Below are 25,031 nucleotides of genomic sequence, written 5' to 3'. Positions count from 1 at the left end.
ACCTTTTTCCACTAGATTTTTAGCTAATCGTTCTCGGACATTTCGTAGTTGGTAGTGCAACTTCAGCGGGTTCCAAGTTTCACCTGAAAACACAAGCAAAAAACCCAGCAGTCACAGAAAGTTTAGGCAGCGACTCCCCCCCAAGCCCCATGGTGCAGAATCTGTCAAATTCATAGAGCTGACTATGACACTAACCACTATTTCTCTGGTCTCTGACCTAACCAGATATAGGCATAGATACAACGACCACAGGAGCCTCCTTGAAGGAACCTCAGTGCACATTTGAAGTCTGGGCAAAATGCTAGCTAAGTCATGTCTTACGTTTATGACACATAAGCAGTCTTGTACTGAAGAAAAAAAATCAAAACAAAAACAAACAAAAACCCAACAAAGACCCAAAACAATCACAAATAAGGAGTTTATTTCTAATAATAAAATAAGCATATCCTCCAATCTTGTGCATTTGTCTGCTTCCAGCCTTTTATCGTTTCAGATTCTGGAAGACGTGTCATTCCTTTTTTCTGCCACCAACATGAGCTGATGCACGCCTACCCTACGCATGTCTCCATTTCTCCAAGCTTTCATTCTGCTCTCCCTTCCTGCCCTCACCAGGTGAAACAGTGACCACGCACGGTGTGAGTGTGGGGGATGCGTGTACAGACCAGTATATGTTTGGTAGGGACTTGGATGCTTCTATAGAAATGATTTCTAATTTTTTTTTTGTTGAGGCAGGAGAACTAGGCACTTTGAAGTGCACAATACATGTGCACACAGAGGAACGAATTTAAAAAAGCACAAAATCGGCATCAACAGCTACTGATAAAGCTAAATTGTTAAGCACTGTGAAATCTGCCTTTGCTTAAGAGTTTACTTACGTTAAAAATTTTAGATCCAGCCTACCTAAGTATTTATCATAAGTATTAAAATCCCATCCTGATATCAAAGAGTCTATGCATTTTAAAAAGCAAGAGAAGAAACAGCATTAAGTATTTCTTAAACAGGTGTGGTTTTCTATAAATTATATGACAATTTATCAATTTGTTTCTATATCATAAAGCTTTTTAAAAATTCATTGGTTAACATATATTACTAATAACATCACCAACACCACAGATGACTTTAAGGTTTCTCCCACTATGATAGGGGGTGACATACTGTGTCAAAGCAACAGTCAAATTAAATAAACAAATGAGGTGGCACCAGCTGCATAGTGAAAGGCAGGAAACCCACCCAGGCCTGAACTACTGAAGTACTTACAGGTCCACACCTCACTGGATGTGATCCCCTAGCTTGACCGTGAATGAAACTCACACACACGAGAGCAGTTTCCTTACAGCATTTCACAGGGCAAAGGCTATTTCCTGGGTTTTTCCACATTTGATAAGCAGATGTAGCTATGCAGTAATAAACATCAGGACTGTGGTGACACCTTGTGACCAGTCTCCTCAATTACACAGATATTTGGTTGTTCAAAAGGTTTGTTACATTTACAGGAAGACCTGACATTTTGATCCAAATTTCTGTGTTCCCTATATTCGCTTCCCTTAGAGGCTATCTTATAAACAATATCAGCCTGATAAACATCACCTTACACATCGACATAACTATTTCCATGATGGCTTTGAACTCATGTACTGTAGATTCAAGCAGCATTCTTTGCATCACTGATAATTGCACAGAGTAGCTATTTTCCAGGATCAGTCCCTACATCAAAATTCTAGATGAGTTTATTAAAAACAAACAAAAAAAACCACAAACCAAACACAAACAACCACAACAACACAAGCACCAAGACCCCCCACAAAACACCAAAATATTTTTCTTCAACTGGCAGTCCTCTAAACTGTGGGAAATACGAAGGACCTTAGTGCCATCCAAGGACTACTGATTAATAACCATATGGAAGGAAAAACAGCTGATCCAAGTCTCAGCCCCAGCACTGACCATCACTATGTTCCCCGAGCCAAAGCTCAGCAGGGTCAGGAAATCCTTCACTTAGCTCAAAGAAAACCTGCAACAATGTTCATTCATTAGCTGACCTTTTTTGAATCAGCAGTAACTTGATGTGCTGTGCACTTGGAGAGAAGGTGAAATGTCAGCACAAATTACATACTGGGGACAAGAAAGAAGAATTGGTTTTACAGGCTGCAAAACTGAAGGAGAGCTGAGCAAGAACTGAACGGCAAGGCCACGCAGCAGCCATGCCCCCTACTGACAAAGGGCTGCTCTGTTCTCCTGTCCCTCCTGTCCCTCCTCTGCCCGAGAGACAAGGAGCGAGGGAAGGCATGGCAAGGACAGCAGTATAAACTGATGTGCAAGGAGGGCTGCTGAAGGTGGTACAGGCTGCACGGGAAGGACTTAATGAAAACAAGAAGGCAACAGAAAGGTAGAGATTTTGTTCATTTTTGAAACTGTTACTTATCAGCTGTTAAAGGTAACAGATTTAGACAACTTCAAGTCTCCTTACACTCTATCCTCCTAGAGTCATGTTGACAAAACAGTTTTTTTCCTGCAGTCTCTGTGCAGTTGAAGTACAGCTCTGATTTGGTCCAAGAATTTTTTTGCATTTTTGTAAAAACAGAAAAACCCTGGTGATAAATTCTGGCTACAGAAAAAAACCCAAACCTTCAACGACACAACAAATGCACTACATCTTAAAAGATGGTCCTTGTTAATGTAATTTTATGTATCCTGAGAATACAACTGTGGGTGAGGCACATGAAAAATGTTAACTGCAACTGTAATGATGAAATCTAATGGACTTTTTCTGCAACAACTTACTAGCTTTACAGGAAGAGTTGTGTGCAAAGCACTCACCTTGAAGACTTGAACAACATGAGATATCTAACATCTGAAAATAATTACATTTTTCCAGTTAATGGAAAAAAGGTAGAACCCCTGGCTCTGCTTCCTTACAATAAATGGACAATAATCCTCAATTTTTACAAAGAGCTCACCACTCATATCTCCTCTCCTCATCAAAAGACCCGAGTACCAAACCCATGCACCTGTACTCCAAACTTCGCTAACCCCCACTTTCAATTACAGAGAAGGCAGTTGTATCTCCAGGGTACAGTCCTGATTTACTTCAGAGTCCGTAGAAGGCACCTCTTCCAGAGTTGAGATGTCCTCTGACACTTCCATATAGATCCTTTCTATACCAAGGTAAGTCAAAAGCATCAGTAACTTGTATGTGATTAAAGGCTACCATCAATAAGAGACTACCCTAGAGAACAGACTAATTAACTTTTTTACATACTTTCTCTCCCAAAATCTTACAGCATAATCTCTAGTGATGCCAGATAATTAGCTTTATTGGAGGAAAAAAGCAAATACATTATGTCCAAGGCTTACCGCTAAGCAGTTCAATCCAATTTTGTACTGTTTCAGGAGGCTGGGTCTCTTTTATGTGTTTCAGAGCTTCATCAAGCAGAACATCCCCTGTAGGAGCATCTGACTTGCAAATCACCTAGGACAGAGTAAGAAGCAGTCAGTATTTTGACTAAATTCACGTACCATAAATATCCACCAATAAAACCTGGAAAAATCTACCTGCCATCAAAACCAAGGAAATTTTTTAAAAAAATAAGGAACTGACTCAAAGCACATGCAACTTTCAAACATTACCTAGTTGTTTTAAAAAGTATCTATGATTTTAATTATAAAGCTAAATTAAGTCTTAGGTTATCTATAATTTAAATTAACCTTGACTAAAACTATAGCATTAATAGCATACTTAATATTTTAAGGAAGATAATTCACTAACCCAGTCAGCTCTTTTGTTTCCTCCCCAAAACAAAGTATATACTACAGTGTTAAGTTACTCTGATGGCAGTCTATTTTACTGCTTCAAGTCACTTTATTTGCTGTTAAACAATTAGCCATGTCAAACTGAGAAACCAGTTACAAACTGAAAAACCAATAAAACTATTTTTCTTCTTCCATTCATGGATAAAAGTAGGTGCAAGACAACATTAAAAAACTCATATATTAAAACGCATGTATTAGGCAAAATATGTACATAGTAATAAATCCCTTAATATGCAATAATAAACACAATATTATTTGTCTGTTACTTAGTAAACTTCTGAAATTTGAGCTCTCCCTCAACAGAACAAAAAGCCTTTTACAGTAACATAATAAAATTTAAGAATAGGAGTAACAGCTTGTTCACCAGTAGAAGTAGTTGTATAAACCATGTACCAGTAAATTTTTTTTCTGCTTAGAAAAACAAGAGCAGCAAACAAAGATATACAGAATAAATTAGACTAAGTCAATGTGCTTGAATAAAACCGAAGTAACAAAAAAATCTATCTTTCTTTAGTAAAAGAATTACTAGTTTCAAAGCTAGTTATGGAAATACCAATCAAACCTGGTAATTTAAGTAATTCTACAAGTTAGCACTTTATAAGCATCAGGTAAAAAGATAACAGGCAATTGACAGAAAAAAAACCAAACAGATATCAGCACAATTCCACATATACAAGAGAAGCAGCAAGTGAAAGCTCTTATTTTTCATTATACTACACAGCAGTAAGAAAAGTGTCCTGGAAAAACCTTAAGCGTCCTACTGAAATATATCCCAGATTTTGTTCTGTTGGTCAGTTCTAGTAAACTTTACTACAAGCAGTAGAGGAGTACAATACATCCTCCTATGTATGGTCTGTAGATGATGCTGACAAGAGATGCAGTTGTAAGACAGCTACAATGCTGGCAAGATGAACCAAAACTGGAGACATGCACAAAGCCAACGAGATTAAACGTAAGGGAAAATTGCTGGAGAGATCTTTATGAATACCTAACAGGTCATAGCTGGAATACTATTTCAAATTTAGATGGTATATATAAAGCACAATAACTAAGATTTTTAAATGGAAATCAACAAGAATGAAGCAGTCCACAATGCCAGGCTAAACTGAACAAGGTTTGTTTAGATCCAAGAAGAAGGCATGTGAAGTATGCTTACAAGGAGTGTATTAAACAGTAGTTCAGGGTGCTTGCTCTGGGAAAAATTAAAGATACCACCTTATTCTAGAAATAAGGAAGATGTAGGATGTACTGTCAAAAACATCAACAGGCAAATTAAACACCCAGGGTGGTGCTGAACTGCATTCAGTGGAGAACTTTAAAACTAAAAATCTGCCAGAGACGGACCAGAGAAGCCTCATTATTTGTTACTGCATCACGATTAAATTATTTCTTTAAATATTGTCCAGGGGAGCTGGAGATCACTCCAGCCACAAACCTCAGATACTTGGTTTTAAGAACACAGCTCCATTTTAATCCAGATAATTCTTATTTGAAATTGAACATACAACAATGCATATTTATCTCTGATTTACCAGCTTGCACCACGGTGTCACTCAAACTCCATTAGCCACATAAAATTATGTCTTCCAATTTTATATCAAGATTCTAAATTTTTAGACGTTTTCTGTTCTTTAATTATACAGAAGCATTCTTCAAGTTGGGTTTTTAAGCTGCTAGGCTGCTGCTATTAATAGCCACCTCTCAGATATTTCTTTAATAATCAGCCTAAAACCACCCAGCTTATTTAGCTTTACTTCTTTTTAAAACTGACATTCCAGCAGTTTCTTTGAAGCGTCCTGTGTGATCAGCTTCACAGTAGCCCCAGTTATACTGGATCACTCCAGCCTGCTGCAGCTGGTAACCCACTAGGCACCCTCTCACTTCAACAGCTAAAATATGAAGTCATTTTTTGACTCGTATATTATTATTTAAAAAAGCCCCAACAAACAAGCCTCACTGAAGAAAGGAAAAAATGCTTTTAAGTGTAGGATATACCTAAATTTTTTTTTTTAAATTTAATAAACAGCTTTCCTTGCTTATTTGAGGTTAAGATACTTTTTTCTACCTTTTCTACTTTTTAAGAAGCTAGCCTGAATATAAAGCACCATGACAATATGAGCCTAAACATACAAGCCTTTAGAAAAAAGCTGTCAGGAGCACTGACTCACCGTTCAGCTCAGTCAGGACTCCATGAGCTCTTGTGAAGCCACAATGCACAGTGATTTCGTTTCCAAGTTTACCGTTCTCTGCAACCAGGCATATGGCACTGTTCCTTCTCACTTCTGTTATACTGAGTAGTCACTGCACAGACTCTTCTTACTGTCCTTCCCCTCAAATGGAAGTATTTTGGATCACAGTTCTATGATATTTCTCTTGCCTTACACCTCCATAGCACAGGGAGACAGGCAACAGTTGAAGCCCAGCCTCTGCTCTCCTATCTTCACAGATCTGCTGTTTTTTGAAGGATTTATTGACGAATGATTCCTGGCTCTCCTCAGAGCCATAACAGCACAAGAAGAGCAGGAAATTGAGTGGGGGCCTTGTGAATTGAATCACCACACAAGACTAAGCATCCACAAAGGGGAACTTTTTTTCCCTAACAGAGGAGCCAATGTAAAGAAAGAAGTTAAATCCTGATTCTTCAGAGATGATGGGCCTTAGTCGTACTGCAAAAAACAATCTCTTTATTCCAGTTTTTCAGTGATTTAGCAGGTACCACATTTGCCTTTTATTAAACTGCTGAGGAAATTTCAATTATACAGACTATTTATTTTGCATTTTCCACCACGCAGCTTTGCAATTAAACAATGCTAAAGATTAAGCACTTCTTGCCCGGATTTTTAAGGAAATTTCATTATTTAGCTTTAATATAAAAATCCACTCATGCATGAATCACTCAGAATTGTCACCTATGACATACTGAAGTTAATCCACCAAGGATTTGTTTGGTTGTCTTTTAAGAACTCTGATGATTTTGTTTTCTTTTTGAGGGTTTAAGGCAGCACATAGTACTATCTTCTGCCTTCAGTAACCACTGGTTTTAGAAATCGCTTTATTTATATATAAATCTCAACAAGTATTACATAGTCTTAAATCAAACTGTGCTGGGTTAGCATCTGGCAGGGTTTTAGTAGGACAGGAGGGGCTACTTGGGTGGCTCTTGAAATACGCTTTTAGAGCTCTCCCAGCTCCAAGTCAGACCTGCCCCTGGCCAAAGCCCAGACAATCAGCACCTCCGTGATAACGTTAAGAAGGGAAAAACCTGCTGGGTAAGTTCCTGGAGAGAAGTGGGGTACGAGGGGAAACAAGTATGTGGACACTAAGCTCAGTGAGGAAGGAGGGAGAGGAGGTTCCATTAGGTCAGAAATTCCCCTTCAGCCCACAATGAAAATCATGGTCAGGCAGGCTGTCTCCCTGCAGCCCACGGAGGTTGGCAGCGGAGCAGATATGCACCTGCAGACTGTGGAGGTTAACAGTGGAGCAGATATGCACCTGCAGCCCACAGAGGTTAGCAGTGGAGCACCTGCACCTGGAGGACTCCACACCAGAGCAGGTGATCACACCAGCCATTACTCCCAGGGAAGTCCACAATGGAGCAGTCCAATGCTGGCAGGACAACACCCTGTGGAAGAGACTCACTGGAGCAGTTCATGAAGAGCAGTGGCCCATGGGAAGGACTCACACTGAAGACATCTGTGGAGGACTGTCTCCAATGGGAGCGACACCAGGCTGGAGTTCGGGAGAAGTGTGAGGAGTTTTCTTCCAGAGGAGGAGAGAGCAGCAGAGGATGTGTGATGAACTGACTGCAACCCCCACTTCCCACCCCTGTGCTGCTGCCTGGAAGTAAGTAAAGAAAACCAGAAGTGATATTAAGCCCAATAAGGGGAGAAGGCAGGGGGGAAGGTGTTTTAAGATTTGGTTGTGTTTCTCATTGTCCTACTCTGATTTGATTGGTAATTTGCTGGTGTTGTTTACAATAAATTGATGTTGCTTCTCCAAGTTGAGTCTGTTCTTTGCCTGTGAAAAGAATTGCTGAATTTGCCCTTCCTGTCCTTGTTTTGACCCTCCAGCCTTTTGTTATATTCTCTGCTCCCCATCCCACCAGGGAGGGGTAGGAGTTAAGTGGCTGCATGGTGCTTTGTTGCCAGCTGGATAGGCCTAAACCATGACACATTTACAAGGATGTCACAAAATAAAATATGTCATATTGACTTTCAAAGTTCCACTAATGTCCATCAAGTCCTTGTCTGCCACTTTCTCAGTCTCATTTCTCTATGGCATTCAGGCACGGATTTAATACCTCTTGATCTACAGTTCTGTCTTAGAAATTGCAAAAAATTATCAATTTTTTTATATAAATTGCAAAAATCCACCTGATTTAAGGCCTGAAGTGAAAAATCACTCTTTTAAATCAGCTGTATGACCAACACCACAGTTTAATTATAAACCTGTACTACTGCCCAAAGAACAAGTTCTACCCTCTTCCTGTTCTTACTTTATTGCTTGTGACAGCATTCTTGCCCCACATGATGACAAGATCAAAAAAGTGATTCAAGTAAAAACCAAGCTGATCAAACAAGTGAATTAGTTTTCAGTCAGAGGACTTATTACCTGGCAAGGCTGCACAAATGCTAGTAACAAGCCAAGAAAGACTCCTGTAAGCCTCTTTTTAAAGAAACAAGGACTAACCTTCTCAGCTGCTGTTTTATTCACCCAAACCTTAAGAAGAGTATTAAGGACACTTGCCAACAAAATCCAAGGATGGACATGGGGCAAGGAGAAAAAAGGCTAACCTGAAAGGCAGAAACTATTGAAAATGGTATTGCCATCGAATCACAACCTCGGATGCAAGTGGGCAGCTCTCTCCACTCACTAAACACAGCATTTCATTCACAGTGAAAGCTGAATGCAAGGGGGGCAATGCCTGCAAAAGGGACCAAGGAGGACACTTGGTAGAGTTGAGACACTTACATGTAGCTAACACAGAAACAAGAGAAATTTGGTGTTAATGCAAAACTTCAAGTAGCAAAAGTCATTCATGGGAAGGTGTAGGTGGAGAAAAAAAATTAATATATATCAGCAGTTATGGATTTGTTTTGCAAGAAATTACCTAAGCTAGAAACAATCTTCATTTCAACTTTAAAATTAAGCCTTTGTCACAGAGCCTTCCTGCCTGCAAAAAGAAGTCTCTCAATTGCCTCAACACCAGTAGGAACAAAAGCTTTAATACTGGCAAATTTTAGATCTCCCCCCTTCCCCTTGTTCAGAGAGAAGAAACAAACATTTACCCACCCCTGAAACCACATGATAAAATTCAACAAAAAAACCCCAACAAATCCCCTACAAAAGGCAATCATTTTGCCTATATTCCTTACTGAAGATAAACACAAGCTTTTCATTAAAAAAGAAAAAAAAGCTAAAATTTCAAGTAGACAGAGCTGACAGTGTTTGCACTAAATGAAAATAGCTGCTGAATATTATTCCTGAATGCCTAAGGAGCCAAAAGATTTGGAGGAAAAAACAAAAAAAAGTTATACAAAGTAATCAATGCTCACTATACTTAAATGAGACTAAAAGAAGGATAAGCTATTTGTCTGAACAGAGGTTTGATTCTTCCAAATGAGGGGGAAGCTAGGAGAAAGTTGGGGAATTTGTAAGCTCTCCTTTAAAAAAGTTTAGCAAAAGATAACATTGACAGGGAAACGTGCCACAGGAGAGAATTTATCTGTGGTGAAAACATTCAACCATGCTTTCAATCTTATTTTACAAATATCCTCTAATGATGGTGAAGCAAAAATTCTTCAAACAGTGTGACTTTGCACATTTTGTACAAAAGAAAAATCCAGCAGCAGCAGTAATAAAAGACCTCCAATCTTTAGCCTAATTCAATAAAGGACCTTAAAAATTTGCCTACCATAAAGGTCAGTGACTACAAATTTAACACACTGGTCACATGCTTGAACTAGATACAGTTTCATGTTCTCAGGGGCCCAAGGTACAAGGCCTGTTCCCTTCTTGCACACTGCAAGCACAAGGTGCAACAGTGTACACCAGAATTAAACCGGTGGCTTGCAGGATGCATCTGGCAGGCTGTCAGCCATCGGTCAGCCTCAGCCCGCATCTCACCCACACTCCAAAAGGCAGTTCCTCCAGCAGGCTACCGCTGGTGCTCCTGGCTCTGACAGTAACTGCCACCACCCCACACTGGCCCCAGGCGCTGCCAACTGCTTCTGCAAGGTCTGGAGGAACAGCAGGAACACATCAAGAGAACAAACAAGCACAGAGAAAACTGCAGGAGACTTTCCAAGGCACTTCAGCTGGCCATTTAAACACCTGTCGGTGTTTAGTCAGTATCCAGGGCTAAACTACAGCACTTGCTCTGTCACCTGATGACCCCTCAACAGGTGACAAAGTTGGGAAAGGGGATCAGGAAAAGGAGAGGAGAGACATGGGCTGAAGTGAAAACAGACTTAATGAAACAGTAAAACTAATGCTAATACTAATGCAAATATAAAGTACAGAAAGCAATAGTCAGCCCAATGAATGTATGGCAGTCACAAATGGGAAAGAAGGCCTCTGGAGGAGAATGGCAAGCAAGACCCTTTAGGGATACAGAGGAGCAGAAGGATAAGGAACAGAATCGGCCCCCTCCCCAGCAAACTTACCCCTTTAAGGTAAGTTTAAAGCCTACCTTAAAGCTTTAAACTTTACTCAAAGCTGTGACACACCTTTGAGCCAGCTCAGGTCAGCTGCCATGGGCTTTTGCCCCACAGCCCCCAGCTAAAGCTCTTGGTGATGAGAAACTGCTAACAGCCTGCATACCATGGCTGATCCTTCCATCCCAGCGAAACCAGGGCTTTTTTAACTGCACCTAACTTAAGCCACTACTTAGAATCCTTATCCCCATGTAAAGAGAAGAAAAAAATCAATCATTCTTACCACCAGTTGTAATTTATAGCTACTGTATTGCCTGGAGCATGACACAAAAGTAAATGTGATCATTTTCCCCCACTCACCTTCCTTGTTAATAGACTTTTGCGCCTCATGCCACAAGCCTCCAGCTGAAGACGCCCTCGTAATGCCAGTTCAATTAACATACAGCCACGCAGTCCTGAGGAGATGCAATCATTCCAGAAGGATGTGTAACCCTTCGAAGAACAAAAGACAGTAAGACATCTCAATTTCCACCTGAAAGCACATAGAAAAGAGGTTTACTGTGTTCTCTCAGCAGCTGTCCTGCCTTTATACACTTTTGAAGTTGTATCACTTGTCAACTGCCATTTCTGTACTGAACATGTGAATGAGAAACAGACTCATCCCATACTAGTCTCTGAAGAACAGGGAAACCTCAGGACAGTGATTCAAAATGAGTGAGGTACCAAAACTGTGAGATATAAGCTGCACTTTATCCATAGTCAAATTTACTGCATTTTTAAGACATCAGGTGCTTCAGATTACTGACATCAGGCAGGCTTATCTGAGTTTCCTCACAAATGGTCCTGAAAGCAGTAAAAACTTGAAAATCTATATAAAGTAAAATACGGAGTATTATGAAAACACAAATGTGGCAACAAGCACAAACTGCAGAACAGATTACTTTAGCTTGAATATAGTAAACCAAGAGACAAAAGTTTTAAATTAAATACATGGAAGAGCTGCTAGTTTGTAATTTAAAAAATTTGAAAAGTATTCTTAAAGCTTGATGCATATTGTTCTTATAAAGACTGCACAACTGTAATCCACATTCTGTAAACTACACCATACCTACCATGCTTTTTCATCTATAATTCTGCATTGATAGATGTCTGGTTAAATAGCAGAACAGAGCATTTGACCCAGTACATTTACTTGGTACCTAGAAATACATGTATTGACTATTGCATTCCATTGTGTGCAATTCTGAACAACAACAACAACAAAAAAAATTATAAAAAGGATTCTACTTTACCTTCAGCATAGCCAATAGTTCTTGCATATTTTTCCATATTTAAATATCTAACATAACAAAATCATGCTGAGAAATGTTTTGTCTTTCATGAAATGACTGCAGAAACACTTAGTATGTCCCAAAAAGCCCTTCCAAAACTACTCCAGTGATGCATCTCTGAAAATACTCATTTTGGGATACTATAGAAAAAAGTGTTGCAAACAAAAGGAGGCTGGGGGGACACACATACCCCCTTTCATAAAATTTATCTTTACCAATAACAAAGACCAGCTTAAATCAGAAGCGATACTACTTTATTCCTATTCACAGACAAAAGCTGCCAATGTATTGAGACACAAGATGTTCAAATATTAAGTCCACTAAACTTGAAATCAGTCCCTAATACATGCCATTAAACATAGGTTTCCAGTAACATAATATTTGTTTCCATTTAGCACTTGGCCATTTTCAAGAACCCTATTATATATGACCAATATTTTTGAGAAGTCTACATAAGCTCTGAATCTCTAGAAAGCAATTCTTGAAATACGTCACAGATACTTATTTAAAAGGCCATAAAAGACTAGGTTGGAAAAGCATCGAGAAGTTATCAAATCACCCTCCTAATTTTATAAAAGTCAGCCATTCTGTAAATTGATGTTTTAGTCAGCGTCAGGCATTTCTTTGGCAAAGAACATGTAAGATAAGGTGCAGTATTTGCTTGCTAAAAAGAAAAAAAGATACTATGCCTACGTTCTATTATCTCCAAATAGCCTTTTTACATAGTAACTTTTGAAATTGGATAACACAGTCAAACTGAAAATCTACTGTACAAACTTACAACTGTGGCATGGCAAATACATGCTTTTTTCTAGTCACAAAATAGTGTTATATTATTATGTAAACAAAGTGCTAGATTCCCCTCCCCCCGCTTTGTTTACTGATGAAAACTGAATGTCAAGTATTTTTCAGTTAAGTGACCTTAATTACACCACTCCTGGCAGCAATTACCAGATGTAAACTCTGCTCCAGCAGTTTTTCAACATATATAGCCATAGGCTGTAGGTTGCAAAGAAATAAGAGGATGACAGAATAATACACGTTGGAAGAGACCACAGGAGAACTCTAGTCCAACCTCATGCTGAAAGCAGGTTCAGCTATGAAGTCAGGTCAAGTTGCTCAGAGTTCTACTTGGGCAATTCCTGAAAATCTCCAAGCATGAAGACTGCACAACCATCCAACGTTTTTTAATCAAGCAATACTGAAAGGCAGCTCAAAAAGATTATATTTTTTCCTAAATGGAACTGCTTGCTCTAGTGATTAAAGTAATGAGAATGTATACTGTGTCACCACTGTCTGAGTTTGCAGGTGATCCACCAGAGAAGGAACATCGTATATCAGTACAAAGATTATACTGCTATTAACACAGTGAGGAAGGAGATATTTTAAAACATTCATTGTCATTCTGAACATTTTTCAATTCATTAAACTGATTCTTCCAGATAGTTCAGGCAGATGGAACTGAATTTTTTTAGCACTTGCTGCAAAGACCTCAGACAATTCAGGGAACCTTCACAGAAGGTCAGTTTAGCACTCATCAGTCTTTCTAAATCATCCTTGAAAATGAACTGAAACTTCCTGGTATAACTAAAAATTAGTAGAAGCAGACATTTATCTTTGACATTGTAAACAGCTTCTTGACACCTGCTTTAAATGGCATAAAACATGACCAGAAAAGGGTGCACAAAACAGAAAAAATGCTCAGCATTATAGTACTGCCCACTGAAGAGGTTACTGACCAACAGTAAAAAAAAAGAGGCATGAAAGGCATACAGAGAATAATACATGGACAGAAAGAATAGCAGTATAGAAAAATGTACTAAAAGGAAACTTTTCCACAGACAAGGACTAAAAGATGGTAAATTAAGATAGCTCACAGGCTAGAAAAGTCAAAGGCCAACTTTACTATGTTTTCTTTACTATGTTTCTATTCAACTTGCTTTTACAGGAAGGAAAAAGTTTTTTTAAAGTATCCTGTATAGAATGAGTGAAAGTTATAGGTGATTGATACATGAAATTTGACAGACAGCAATGGATCTGTAAACCTCACAGTCAGTGTATACTGGAGGAGGATTTGACATTCTGTGTACACCCATGCCCTGGTCAATGCTTATTAACACTATTCTCATAATTACTATAAATACCTAACTGTGTCAAAACACTTAGATGGATGTGCTGAGGGTTGGGAGACTCTGCAGAGGGGCCTGGACAAGCTGAATCAATGGGCTGAGCTCAACTGTATGACATTCAATGGGCCCAAGTCTGGCACTTTGGTCACAACAACCCCAGGCAACACTACAGGCCTGGGGAGGAGTGCTGGAAAACTGCCAGGCAGAAAGGGACCTGCAGGTGCTCATGGTCAGCCAGCTGAACATGAGCCAGCAGTGTGCCCCAGGTGGCCAAGAAGGCCAATGGCATCCTGGCTTGTATCAAAAACAATGTGGCCACCAGGAACAGGGAAGTGATTGTGCCCCTGTACTAGGCAGTGGTGAGGCCACATCTCGAGTATTGTGTTGAGTTTTGGGCACCACAGGATAAGAAGGACACTGAGGTGCTGGAGCAGGTCCAGAGAGGGGCAATGAAGCTGGTGAAGGGTCTGTGGAACATGTCCTGTGAGGAGCAGCTGAGGGAACTGGGGTTGTTTAGCCTGGAGAAGAGAAGGCTGAGGGGATACCTTCTTGCTCTCTACAACTACCTGAAAGGTTGTAGTGAGGTTGGTGCTGGTCTCTTCTCACAGGTTACTAGCAATAGGACAAGAGAAAATGGCCTCAGGTTGCAGCAGGGGAGGTTTCAATTGGATATTAGGAAGACTTTATTTAGTGCAAGAGTAGTGAGGCATGGGAACAGGCTGCCCAGGCATGTGGTGGAGTCATCATCCCTGGAGGGATGCAAAAAACCTGTAGGCGTGGCACTTGGGGACATGGTTTAATGGTCATGGTAATGTTGAGGGATGGCTGGACATGATGATCTTAGAGGTCTTTTCCAACCTTAATGACTCTACAATTAAATCAAAGATCGCTATTTATAGATGTGCATCATTCCACTACTTAATGCTCTCAGACAGCACTGGTTTTCTCACAAATACAACACCAAATATTTTTACTTCATCCATCTCCCTACAAGTTTTTTTTATAAACACCCTAACTCAGTAAAATACTTATTTCATTAAAGTTGCAAAGCAAGAGGGGAAAAAAGGTCTTACAAGGCAGGGAATTATTTTTGTCTGACAGCAATCACACTAGAATAGCACTTTAAGCTATGAATAGCTTGCAAGACAAGATCAAAAGAATGTTTACAACTGCCATGTTATTCACACAAACACATTAGAAAAGCATTTCTCATCAGAGCTGGCCTAGAAACTTGCAGGTAAAAAATTAGTTTTGCTAGACAAGCATAAAAGGAAATGAGAAGAAAGTTTGTAACACAAACTTTTTACCATATTAACTTTGAAAGTTCAGACTTTCTACCCAGGTATGGCAAAGCACAGAACTAAGACTAAGATCCCCTTTCTGCTTAAAGAGTAAGTCATCCAAAAAACATGTTCATTAGGCCATTTCTCTCCCAGCACCTCCTGCAGTATTTATTCTTTCACCTCTTCCCAGGCTCCCTGCCCCACTTCCAGCTCACAGAGGTCTTCCTGTTCAGTTATCCATTGATCACTGGAAGCTCTCTCTTATTAAGTAGTCAATTTCCTAATGATGGCCCCATGCCCCAGTGTTACTTAACCCACTCCCTGCTTTTGCCTTCCCTCTCTAACTGCATTTCTCTATCAAACTGCAACACCCTCTCTGCTACAGCAGCCCACTTCCCCCCACTTCATCTTACTGTGACATGCAATACATTAATTTATCACTTCCAGGTTTATAAAGATTTGAATTTGTGACCCCCAAAGACTTCCAAAGATCTGCTCACACAAACAAGATAGAAATTATTTACACTATATATGGTGAGCAGCCACCTTACTTGTCTCTGCTCCAACAGAGGGACAAAACCACATAAGGTACTAGCAGGCACAGAAACAAATAATCCTTACCAGTAAACTGGGTCTAGCTCTGCTGAGTAAAGCACACCCTCTCATAGCTTCTTCCTGCTTGCTGAAGGCATACATCAGCTCAGCTCTGCACACACAACAGTGTAAACACATGCTCGGACCCTGTCTCTCACAGACTGTGGCATGCAGAGTGCAGCAGAAGGCAGGGTTCAACATGCACCCCACAGGGGAGGAAGGGACAGAGAAGAGACCCTGAGTGGAAAGCTATTCCCCAACAACATCCTTTTCCAGTTTGCCTCCAAGATTCCTAACTCTCAAAGCTCACAAAGCTGTACTTAAAATGGAGTAAGGTCCTAGGACCTGCAAAGTTTTTATAAGGATTGCTGGAAATTATGAGAAATCCTGCATAGACGAAGAAATTATGTCATTCAGCAGCTCCAAAAAGATCACACCTGTTGTGAAAACCCTAATGTGATCATCTGTTTATGCCATAATAAAGCCATAGCTAGATGGGCAAACTACATAACAGAGAAAACACATACACATCAGCCCTGACAATGCCATAGCACTCTGAATTTGGTGGCTATTAAAATATTCTATTGAAACACTAAGTATTACAGAACGAAAACTGTTGCAGAAGTATTAAAGTACACTTCCACAGAACACACTGATTTCTGTTTTTCAGAACACTCAATATACAAATCTCTGCATATTTAAAATCCATAAGTTACTTAACAGAGTTTATAATTCAAAGGATATTTGGAAAAAATATTTTTAAAAAGACAGATGACACTTTATCCATCTCTGGTCCAAAGAGGTACTGCAGTAATAATCTACTAAATATGTAAAAAAACAGAAGACTGTAATGTGGCCAGATGTGACTGAAGGTGTTTAGCAAAGATCAGTGACAAGTGAGTTATGATTTCAACATGATTCATGCTGCTTTAGGAACATGCACAAAACTTCCAAAACATTTCACTGAAGCACAAAACAACCAACCTTCATGGAGCAGTCTTTCAGTTATCTCTTACTTTGCTTTACTCAGCTTCCAGGCAATTGTCATGCTAACTGTATTTAAGATAAAACAACAAAAAACCCTCCCAAAAACCAAACAAGATGACCCTCAGTTTACATTTATGAAGAACCACAACAGCAGAGCTTCCATGGGACTATGCATGTAACACTGTCCAGTCTATAATTCTCTTACTAAAAGCCTTTTTCAGTTTACTTTCAAGTTTAATTGTACTCCTCAACCCTCACCTAGCACCCTCTACTTAAAAGCAAAATGAAAGATCTAATCTGAACCAAACCAAACAGTTAAAGAGGAACCTTCTGAAGGAAAAACATCGCTACAGCTACCCAAACCCCTGGATTCCTGTTCTCAGGAAATTCCAAATGCTTTTTTAATGGAAGGCACAAATAAAAAGATTTCAATATTTAGTAAAGAATGTAATTTCTGAAACTTGTTGTAGGGTCAACAGAAATAAAATGTTATTTTAGTATTTTCCAACCATGGTAGCCCCATCAGAAGGGGACTTGGCCAACTTGGAATGTAGCAGAAAGCCAAGATAAATGATTACAACACCTGAAGAGTTTGGAAGTCCTAGGTTCAACACGATGCATCTGACAGTCTACCAAGAAGACATGAAACTGTTAACTTCAGGGTTTCTTAGCTAGGAAGCACTAAGTTTAAGGAAAGCTTTCACTTTAGCGAAGAGTAAATGCTGAATTTACAGGGAGCCTGTTCTCTGATAGAAGAGTATTTAATAGGAAAAGTTTCAATCAGCTCTTCTTCCTTAAAGATAGAAGAATTAGACTTCCCAAACTCTGCGAGCGCTTGCTGATACTTTTATTACTTCTGCATGGACAGCATTCAAGTACTGTGTTGGTGGTAGCAATATAAAAGCTCTGAGACATAAAACCATTGGCTTGTTTATAAACAAACAGGCATCTAGCTTTCCCAAACAAGGTTTTCTTCCCTGTCATCTAGTCTTTCCAATATGCAGCAGACTGTTTTATATTATGTTCTCAGAAGTCACGTACGACAAACAGCGGAAAACATTCTGTGATTGCTGGCACCATGGGAAGTTACTGAGGGCAGTTAATCCCAGGTCAAATTAGTCACCCTCACAAAACTTTCATGCCAGCATAATAAAAATACAGTTTGGAGACCTGTAGAGCATACAGGGTTCAATTCTACTATTAAGATGAAAAGAAGAACAAACAGTTGTCAACAGATATATAGCCCAAGATGTCCTGAACTGACTTTCAGAGACATTTGCAGTATCAGGCAAAGCAATCAGAGCAGTTTGCTGGTATTAATTGTATGTATAGAAGTTATTTTCATGTCACATAGCCCAATTAGCAAAAAATCTACTTCTAACATTTACACAGCACTTGTCACAAAGGGAGAATATGCCTGCATGCTCACTTTGAGCAGTTATCTCAATACTGAGGGAGAGATTCATGTTTTGTACATACATAAATTCTGCTATCTTTTCTTAGAGGTAAATTGATAGAGAGAAACACCAGGAGAAAAAAAAAGGAAAAAATGGGGACAAAATCATATCCCCATATTTTATTACCTCCCCAGCACAAACATCCTTTTTGAGTCACTACTTTCTGCACCACACTTCAATTATTTAATAATTCAATTTCCTTTGAGAGATTAGTTTTATTTTTATTGGCCTTTTAAATCCATGTCACAGCATCTCATTATAACCTTGCACAAAACCATGTAACCGTAGAAGGTAGGTCCTCCTCCATGTCTTCATTTTCGGCTGTTTGAGCACTAAATCCAAGAATGCAGTCCAACAAAGACTTGAACTGCTGCTGACGTCAAAGACTTATCTATCCTTCCACCCCAAGAGCACATTGTTGTTCTCTCTTGAGCCCACGGTGGCATTTATGTAGACAGCTATCTCAGAAAGTGGTCTGCCTGAAAGCTAATGGTCAGTCTCCTTATCCGATTCACCCAGCAGATGAACAAATTTCAGAGACAGAATGCGAAAGGGAAGGAACATGGCTGGGACAGACAGCAAAAGACAAGAGCATCCCCTTCAGTGACAACTCACACTTCAAAGTACAAACTGCTTTCAAAATATGACTCATTTTCACAACCTGAATAGTTAAGGCTAGAGCTATTCACTTAGCCTTTGGGATAAGGAGCTAGGGGGAAAAAAAACCCATATGTTATTTGACTACCTGTACTGAAGCCACTGATGAGCACAATCTGCCAAGAAAATATAAAGTGCTTGAAGCTTAAGGTATCACACACTATATTCATCACTACTTTCAGCTTCCCATCTTGGCAGTAGCATCCTCTTCCAATTCTCTGAAGCAATAGCAAGTTCTTTCAGAGGTACCTATTAGCCCATTATTAGCCAACACAGCCCAGACAGAACACAATAATCCAAAATCATCACCTGTCACCCATTTGAAACCTACTGCAAAAGACAGGCAGAGAATTATCTTGAAATATGGTGAGGTTTATTTCTTAATGGGCTTATTCACAACTGTGACAGAACATTTTTAGTCACCAGTTCCTCTCCGATGTAGTAATTTTTGGATCTACAGAAAGACACCTAGGGAGGACAGATGGGAAAAGAGTAACTGCATACACCATCCAGGTGCACTCCAGCAGGTTGAAAGTTAATAGGAATTTTTATCTGCCACAGTTTTCATGTCAAAAATGGCTGTTTCCTTGCTCTTACATCCTACCTCCAATGTAAGAATTTGTTGCAAGCAACTCTACGACCTTAATCTGCTTCACAGCTATGATTGTTGATGACAAACTTTGGGTTTAAGTATTTTGATTTTAATGAAGGGTGCTAGCACACTGAGAAGCACAGGGCTTTAGTATTCCCCAAAAGGATGAGAATCATCTTAATACACTCTTTTTTTCCCTTTATGTAACCTCCCTACAATTAACAATACTACTTTGAATTTTTGAAAGCAGTTGGAATCACCTGAAGAATTTCTAAAACACATCTACTTAAATCTGTTCCCAAATCCAAAAAGGTAAAATACAAAATACAAGCAGTATGTATATAGAAAGGATAACGAAAATGCTTTCTTAGAAATTGTTTTAGCATAGAATTTCAATCCTTTCTGTTGACCCAAAAGCTTATTTTTATGAATTCCAGACACATCTATAATCTGTATCCTTCTACAACAAAAATACTGCATCCTCTTAGATATTAACATGAAGTCATACAACAAACAGAGATACCAGCAGACAGCAATATCACAGGACAGAGAAGAACAAGTGAACATCAGCTTCTGACACCTGTACATGATTCTATGGTTCCTATCCTTTTAGCTGAAAGTAAAATTGCTGATAAGCTGCCTGCTACTGTTGCAGATAAGTAAATCTCTACTTTGTGGTAATGTAACTATAAGCAGAGATCTCAGCAACTGAGTGACTTATGTTTATGGATTCTTTAGATAGGAGAAATTCCTAAAAGTCAGCATTTTACTTAGGAACTTCATTAGTCTATAAGGAACAACTAACAATTTCTGAATCTCTTGAAGAGGTGGAAGTCAGCAAGACTGCTGCTATATAAGCTTAATTTAATATTAGGCATGTTTATGAAGTATTTGTCCAACAAATCTGATACCTGACTTTTTCAGTCAAACCCAAAAACTTTAACCACATCCTTTTTCAGAGCCTGAAATTTTCATATTCAAAATAACATTAAGTTTTAAATTTTTTCCTTCTACCATTCTGTTTCAAGCAGCTCCTAAACATAAAAAAAACTAGGTCTTGTAAAAATGAACACACACAGAAAAAACAAACAACAAAACCAACCAACACCACCACAAAGTTTTCCATGTTCTCAGTGACAAACAGAAAAGCTGGTCAACGCTAGAGGAATTAACTGTATATTTATTCTGATAATCTGAAACCCTTAGATCCTCCTGTGCAGCCAGCAAGCATTTGCTTCTCCTCAACTAAGTCCTCACACAGATTTCTATAAAGCTCTGCCTCAGACTCAAATATCTTAGAGACAAGAAACATAAAGCACTAAGTTCCAGGGAGAACCAATTAGAAGTTTTTTTACCAGTGGAACTGAACATATTTATAAGGAGCTACGGGTAAATGCAAACAATAGAAAGCAATGATGGAAGAAGAGAACAAGGAAAAGCTTAATTACCACATTCCTCGAAGACAGGCTGGAATGACCAAAATTATTTTAGCTGTGAGTAAAATTAGGCTGTGCTCACCACAGGTATCTTCCTATATGAATTTATTCATTTTCACCTTCAGGGGATCAGAAAGATCTTTCTTTCCTTTCCAGTGCAGGTTATTATAATTTAAATCTATCTGAAGGTGAGTAACCACAGAACAGAAGCTCCAGCTGACAGGGAGCCTGACACAAGAAAGTTGGCATAACCAAGTTGTGCAGGTGCTTTAATGACCTAGAGATTCTGTTACTTCTTTACATACATTCAACACACATGTGTCAGTTTATTACCTCTAAGAAAATCTTATCCTCCATGATGCTATAATACTGCACAATGCCAGACAGACCAAAACACAAGACCAAATTCAGCTTCTGTAGCAGCATTCTCCGGCAAGACCCAGATCAATGTCTTCTGGCAAGAAACAGCATGGCCTTAGCCCAAACTATTCACACCAAGCTGAAAATCAAATGTTCAGGGTTAGGGCCTTGCTTCAATAACTCCTCAATAATAGTTTCATTCTCTTCCCTCCACTAAGGATCTGTAACATAAGAAAAAGTCTGCACAGTCCTAGAATACAAGAACAATGGTACGCTGAGAACACACTCAAGATTTTTTTTTTCCCCCTCATGTTTGGTTTCTAAGACAACAAACAACTCTGAAATGCAAAATTTACTTCTGGTTTTAACAGTAGTAAGATTTGATAAAATTTATTCTTTCCTAGAAAATTGTAAAGACAAACTCTTGATTTTTCTTATAGAATTGTTTTCACTTCTACTGTCTGGCAGATTTTTATTTTCACTGCTTCTACAGATAAATCTGTTTTAAGACATATTTTGTTAAAGACATGACCTAGCTTTACCTGACAGGATTGCATTCAGAGAAGGCTGCTTTGTCTTTACTACACAGACATGTATTATGTGTAATAACCACAACTGAAAGATTCATTTTTCAGGTAGCTCTTAAATGAGTACGCAGGAATTTCAGATTCAGTACAAGAAATACAGTTCTACCCATTTACATAATTGGAAAAAAATGCATTTCCAAAGACAAAATAATTTTAAGAGACAGTCATCCTTTTTACCAATGAGCCATCAAAATTAGTAATAAAAAAGATAAAAACATGTCCAGAACTTGTGAATCCTCAAAATATTCACATCAAATACCTGCTAGAGGAATACTCTGTATTTTCTCATGTGTCAACGGGAAAATATTCAAACTTCAAGTCATCTGCAATTAAAATAAACTGGATTCCTCTTTATACTCTTCACACTAGATTAAGGATCAATACCAACCTACACCTAATTACCTCTCACCTTTCAAGAAAGTCATCACCTTCTCACTCCAGAAGGCTGCAGGAACATCTAATGATACATCCTGATCTACAGAACTTCTGAAAAATATCTGCTTAAGAAAGAAAAGAAAGCCAGAGTGCAGAAGTTGTTGTTATTGGAATACTACAAAGTGAGGCCTTTGATGTCTGACTGCAGTCCCTCTTGATTTCCTCTTCTGATGCAATTACAATCATTACAATTTACATTCCAATAAAATGGCTAGTCTTGTTATACACAGAAAGTAAGTTAGTGAGGAAAGTCTCTGAAATTTTCTGACATCCAAACACTAGAAATACTTTAGGAAAGCAAGCATACATGTTCTACAGAGCACAATGTCTTGACAAGAAACTTCTCAGGTATTTGATTAACCTGCCACTGCATTTAATAACAAATAAAGAGCAACTGCTGTCAACTACTGAGAGCACTAAAGCCAAATGCTTTTGCCCAGCTTCTCAAGCACACGCAAAGGTACACATTATGAAGACATCTCTTCACTAAAATGCAGGAAATAAAAAGCCATAACTTCACTGATGAAAAGACAAATAAATGTCCTATGAGACCCCTGAACAAGTCAATGCTTAAGAGTCTGACTGCTCACTTAGGAATGGAAAGACAAACTTAGAAGCCTAACTTTCACCATTATGAAGTGTACGCACATGCAGATAATGACTTCAAATATTTGCATGGCTTTTGTAAATAAAATGGACCCTTCCATCAGGGTCCAATCTCCATTTTCCATATTTGGTGCAAAATAAAGATGTAATTAATTTGCTCCATAACCTGCAAATTAATTTTTGTGCTACCAGCTACTGTTACTGATCATAAAAACTGAAATTTGAGATAAATGTTCAATTAGAATTGGTGCTTAAATCCTCCACATCAGATATTTTACTCAAAAAAACACCCACAGCAGTAAGCAAATATAGTAGGATCCGTAAATTGCTTGCATCCTGCCTAGATCTAATAGCCAGAAGCTTACAACACAAACTTTGCACATATTTAGTGTATCCTAGGGGTGGGCCAACACTGGCTGGCAGCTAAGTCCCACATATCCACTCCTCCAATGCCCCCCAGCAGGATGGAAGGAGAGAATATGAAAAACAAACAAACAAAAACAAAAACACACACACACAAAAAACACCACACTAAGTGATGCAAGACATTCATTCACCCTCTCCCACAAGCAGACTGATGCCCAGCTAGTTGGTGAGAAATGACCACTTTCCCATCCTCTACTTCCCCTCCCCTTTTATGGCTGACCATGACACTAGACACCATGGGGTATCTGCCTGGTCAGTGGGTGTCAGATGTCCTGGCTCTCCCCACACCCAGCCTCTTGTGCACCCCAACCTACTCATTGCAGGGTAGGCAGAGGGAGAGACAGAAGCAACCTTGATGCTGAGCAAACACTGTTTGGCAACAGGTAACACACCTGTGTTTTATCAAAACTGCTTTGGTAAAAAAATCTAAAACATAGGACACAGGGGGTGTTGGTGGACAGATGACTGAACATGAGCCAACAGTGTGCCCAGGTGGCCAAGAAGGCCAACAGCATCCTGGCCTGGATCAGAAACGGTGTGACCAGGAGAGGGGGGCGATCGTGCCCCTGGACTTGGCACTGGTGAGGCCACACCTTGAGTGGGGAAAATCCACTCTATCTCAACCAGGTCCAGTATAATTCTTTTAAAAACAGTAAGGAAAACTTAAACCTGCTATGTCTAATGCAGACAAAGCAGGTCTAATACTACCTAAATAACAGGTGAACTGTTACTAACTTTGACTAACTGGGCCACATTAAAACTGCAACTCCTTCCTCTAGGCTTATAAATATTTGCCCTCAAAAACAACAGCCATGCCTCAGCTCTACCTTTTTAGACACAATTTAAAACACTATGTAAACCACTGTTTCATTTCCAATTGAGAGCTGTACAATGTTTCATTTTGAGGGATTTGTATCTGGTCACTAATATAGATGGAATTCCAGAGTCATGTTTCAGATGTCTGGGAGGTATTGGGGGTGGGAAGAAGTGTACATAAAGAACAGGGATTCTTGTCTTCCTTGTCTAAAGTTCCCCTAGTTCCATTTCACTTTGTTCTTTTCAGAACACATCTCACTTGTTCCACTTATCCAGGTGTGAACAATTTTCAAGAAACAGACTCTCTCATAATAACACCACGTCAACATTTTCATTACAAGATTAAAAAAAAACTACTCATTGCACTGTTCTCATATTAAAAGGAACAAGTACTTTCATTTAATACTTGACATGTACTAACTCTAAACTGAGCCTCAGTCCAGACTGCAGATGCAGCTAAAGCAGAATTCCCATTTAAATATCCAGCATAGGCAAAGCAGTTGTAATTAGTGCTTCCTAAGTGATTAGTATAGATTGAACATCTACCTGGCTTTTACCTCAACCTTGCCAACACATACTATACCTGCCTCTTCCACGGTGCAGTGCAGAAGACACAATGAAATGGCAACATAATACATACAGAATGCATCTCTTGTGGTAGAGACTGTCAAAAGTGAAAGTGTCATGGTAAAACCAAGTGCCTGCTGAAGTTACAAGTGGACTCCTGTGCTGTACAAGAATGACTGGCTAAAGAGAAACCTTGTGCTATGGCCCATGTACAAAAGACACCAAGCCTGGTGGTTTCGGACTCTGTAAAATAACACAACCCATGGTGCTATCTAATAAGACCATAAAGGCAGACAACTAGA

The 25,031-nt window shown here is 39.2% G+C and overlaps 1 protein-coding gene across 1 annotated transcript; it reads right to left on the bottom strand.

Annotated features, from left to right (window-relative positions):
• Positions 1 to 3: 3 nt before the first annotated feature.
• LOC103776542 (Golgi phosphoprotein 3) lies at positions 4 to 10,958 on the bottom strand (the record flags this gene model as incomplete). Its single annotated transcript, XM_008944053.1, has 3 exons — positions 4 to 83; positions 3,355 to 3,469; positions 10,827 to 10,958. Coding segments are annotated over 3 exons (327 nt in total), but the record flags the coding sequence as incomplete, so codon positions are not given.
• Between the last annotated feature and the right edge of the window lie 14,073 nt (positions 10,959 to 25,031).

This window comes from Merops nubicus, unplaced genomic scaffold, assembly GCF_000691845.1.
Source record: "Merops nubicus isolate BGI_N331 unplaced genomic scaffold, ASM69184v1 scaffold34947, whole genome shotgun sequence".
Taxonomy (NCBI): domain Eukaryota; kingdom Metazoa; phylum Chordata; class Aves; order Coraciiformes; family Meropidae; genus Merops; species Merops nubicus.
The sequence above is the reverse complement of the archived record's forward strand: the minus strand, read 5'-3'. Positions and strand labels throughout refer to the sequence as shown.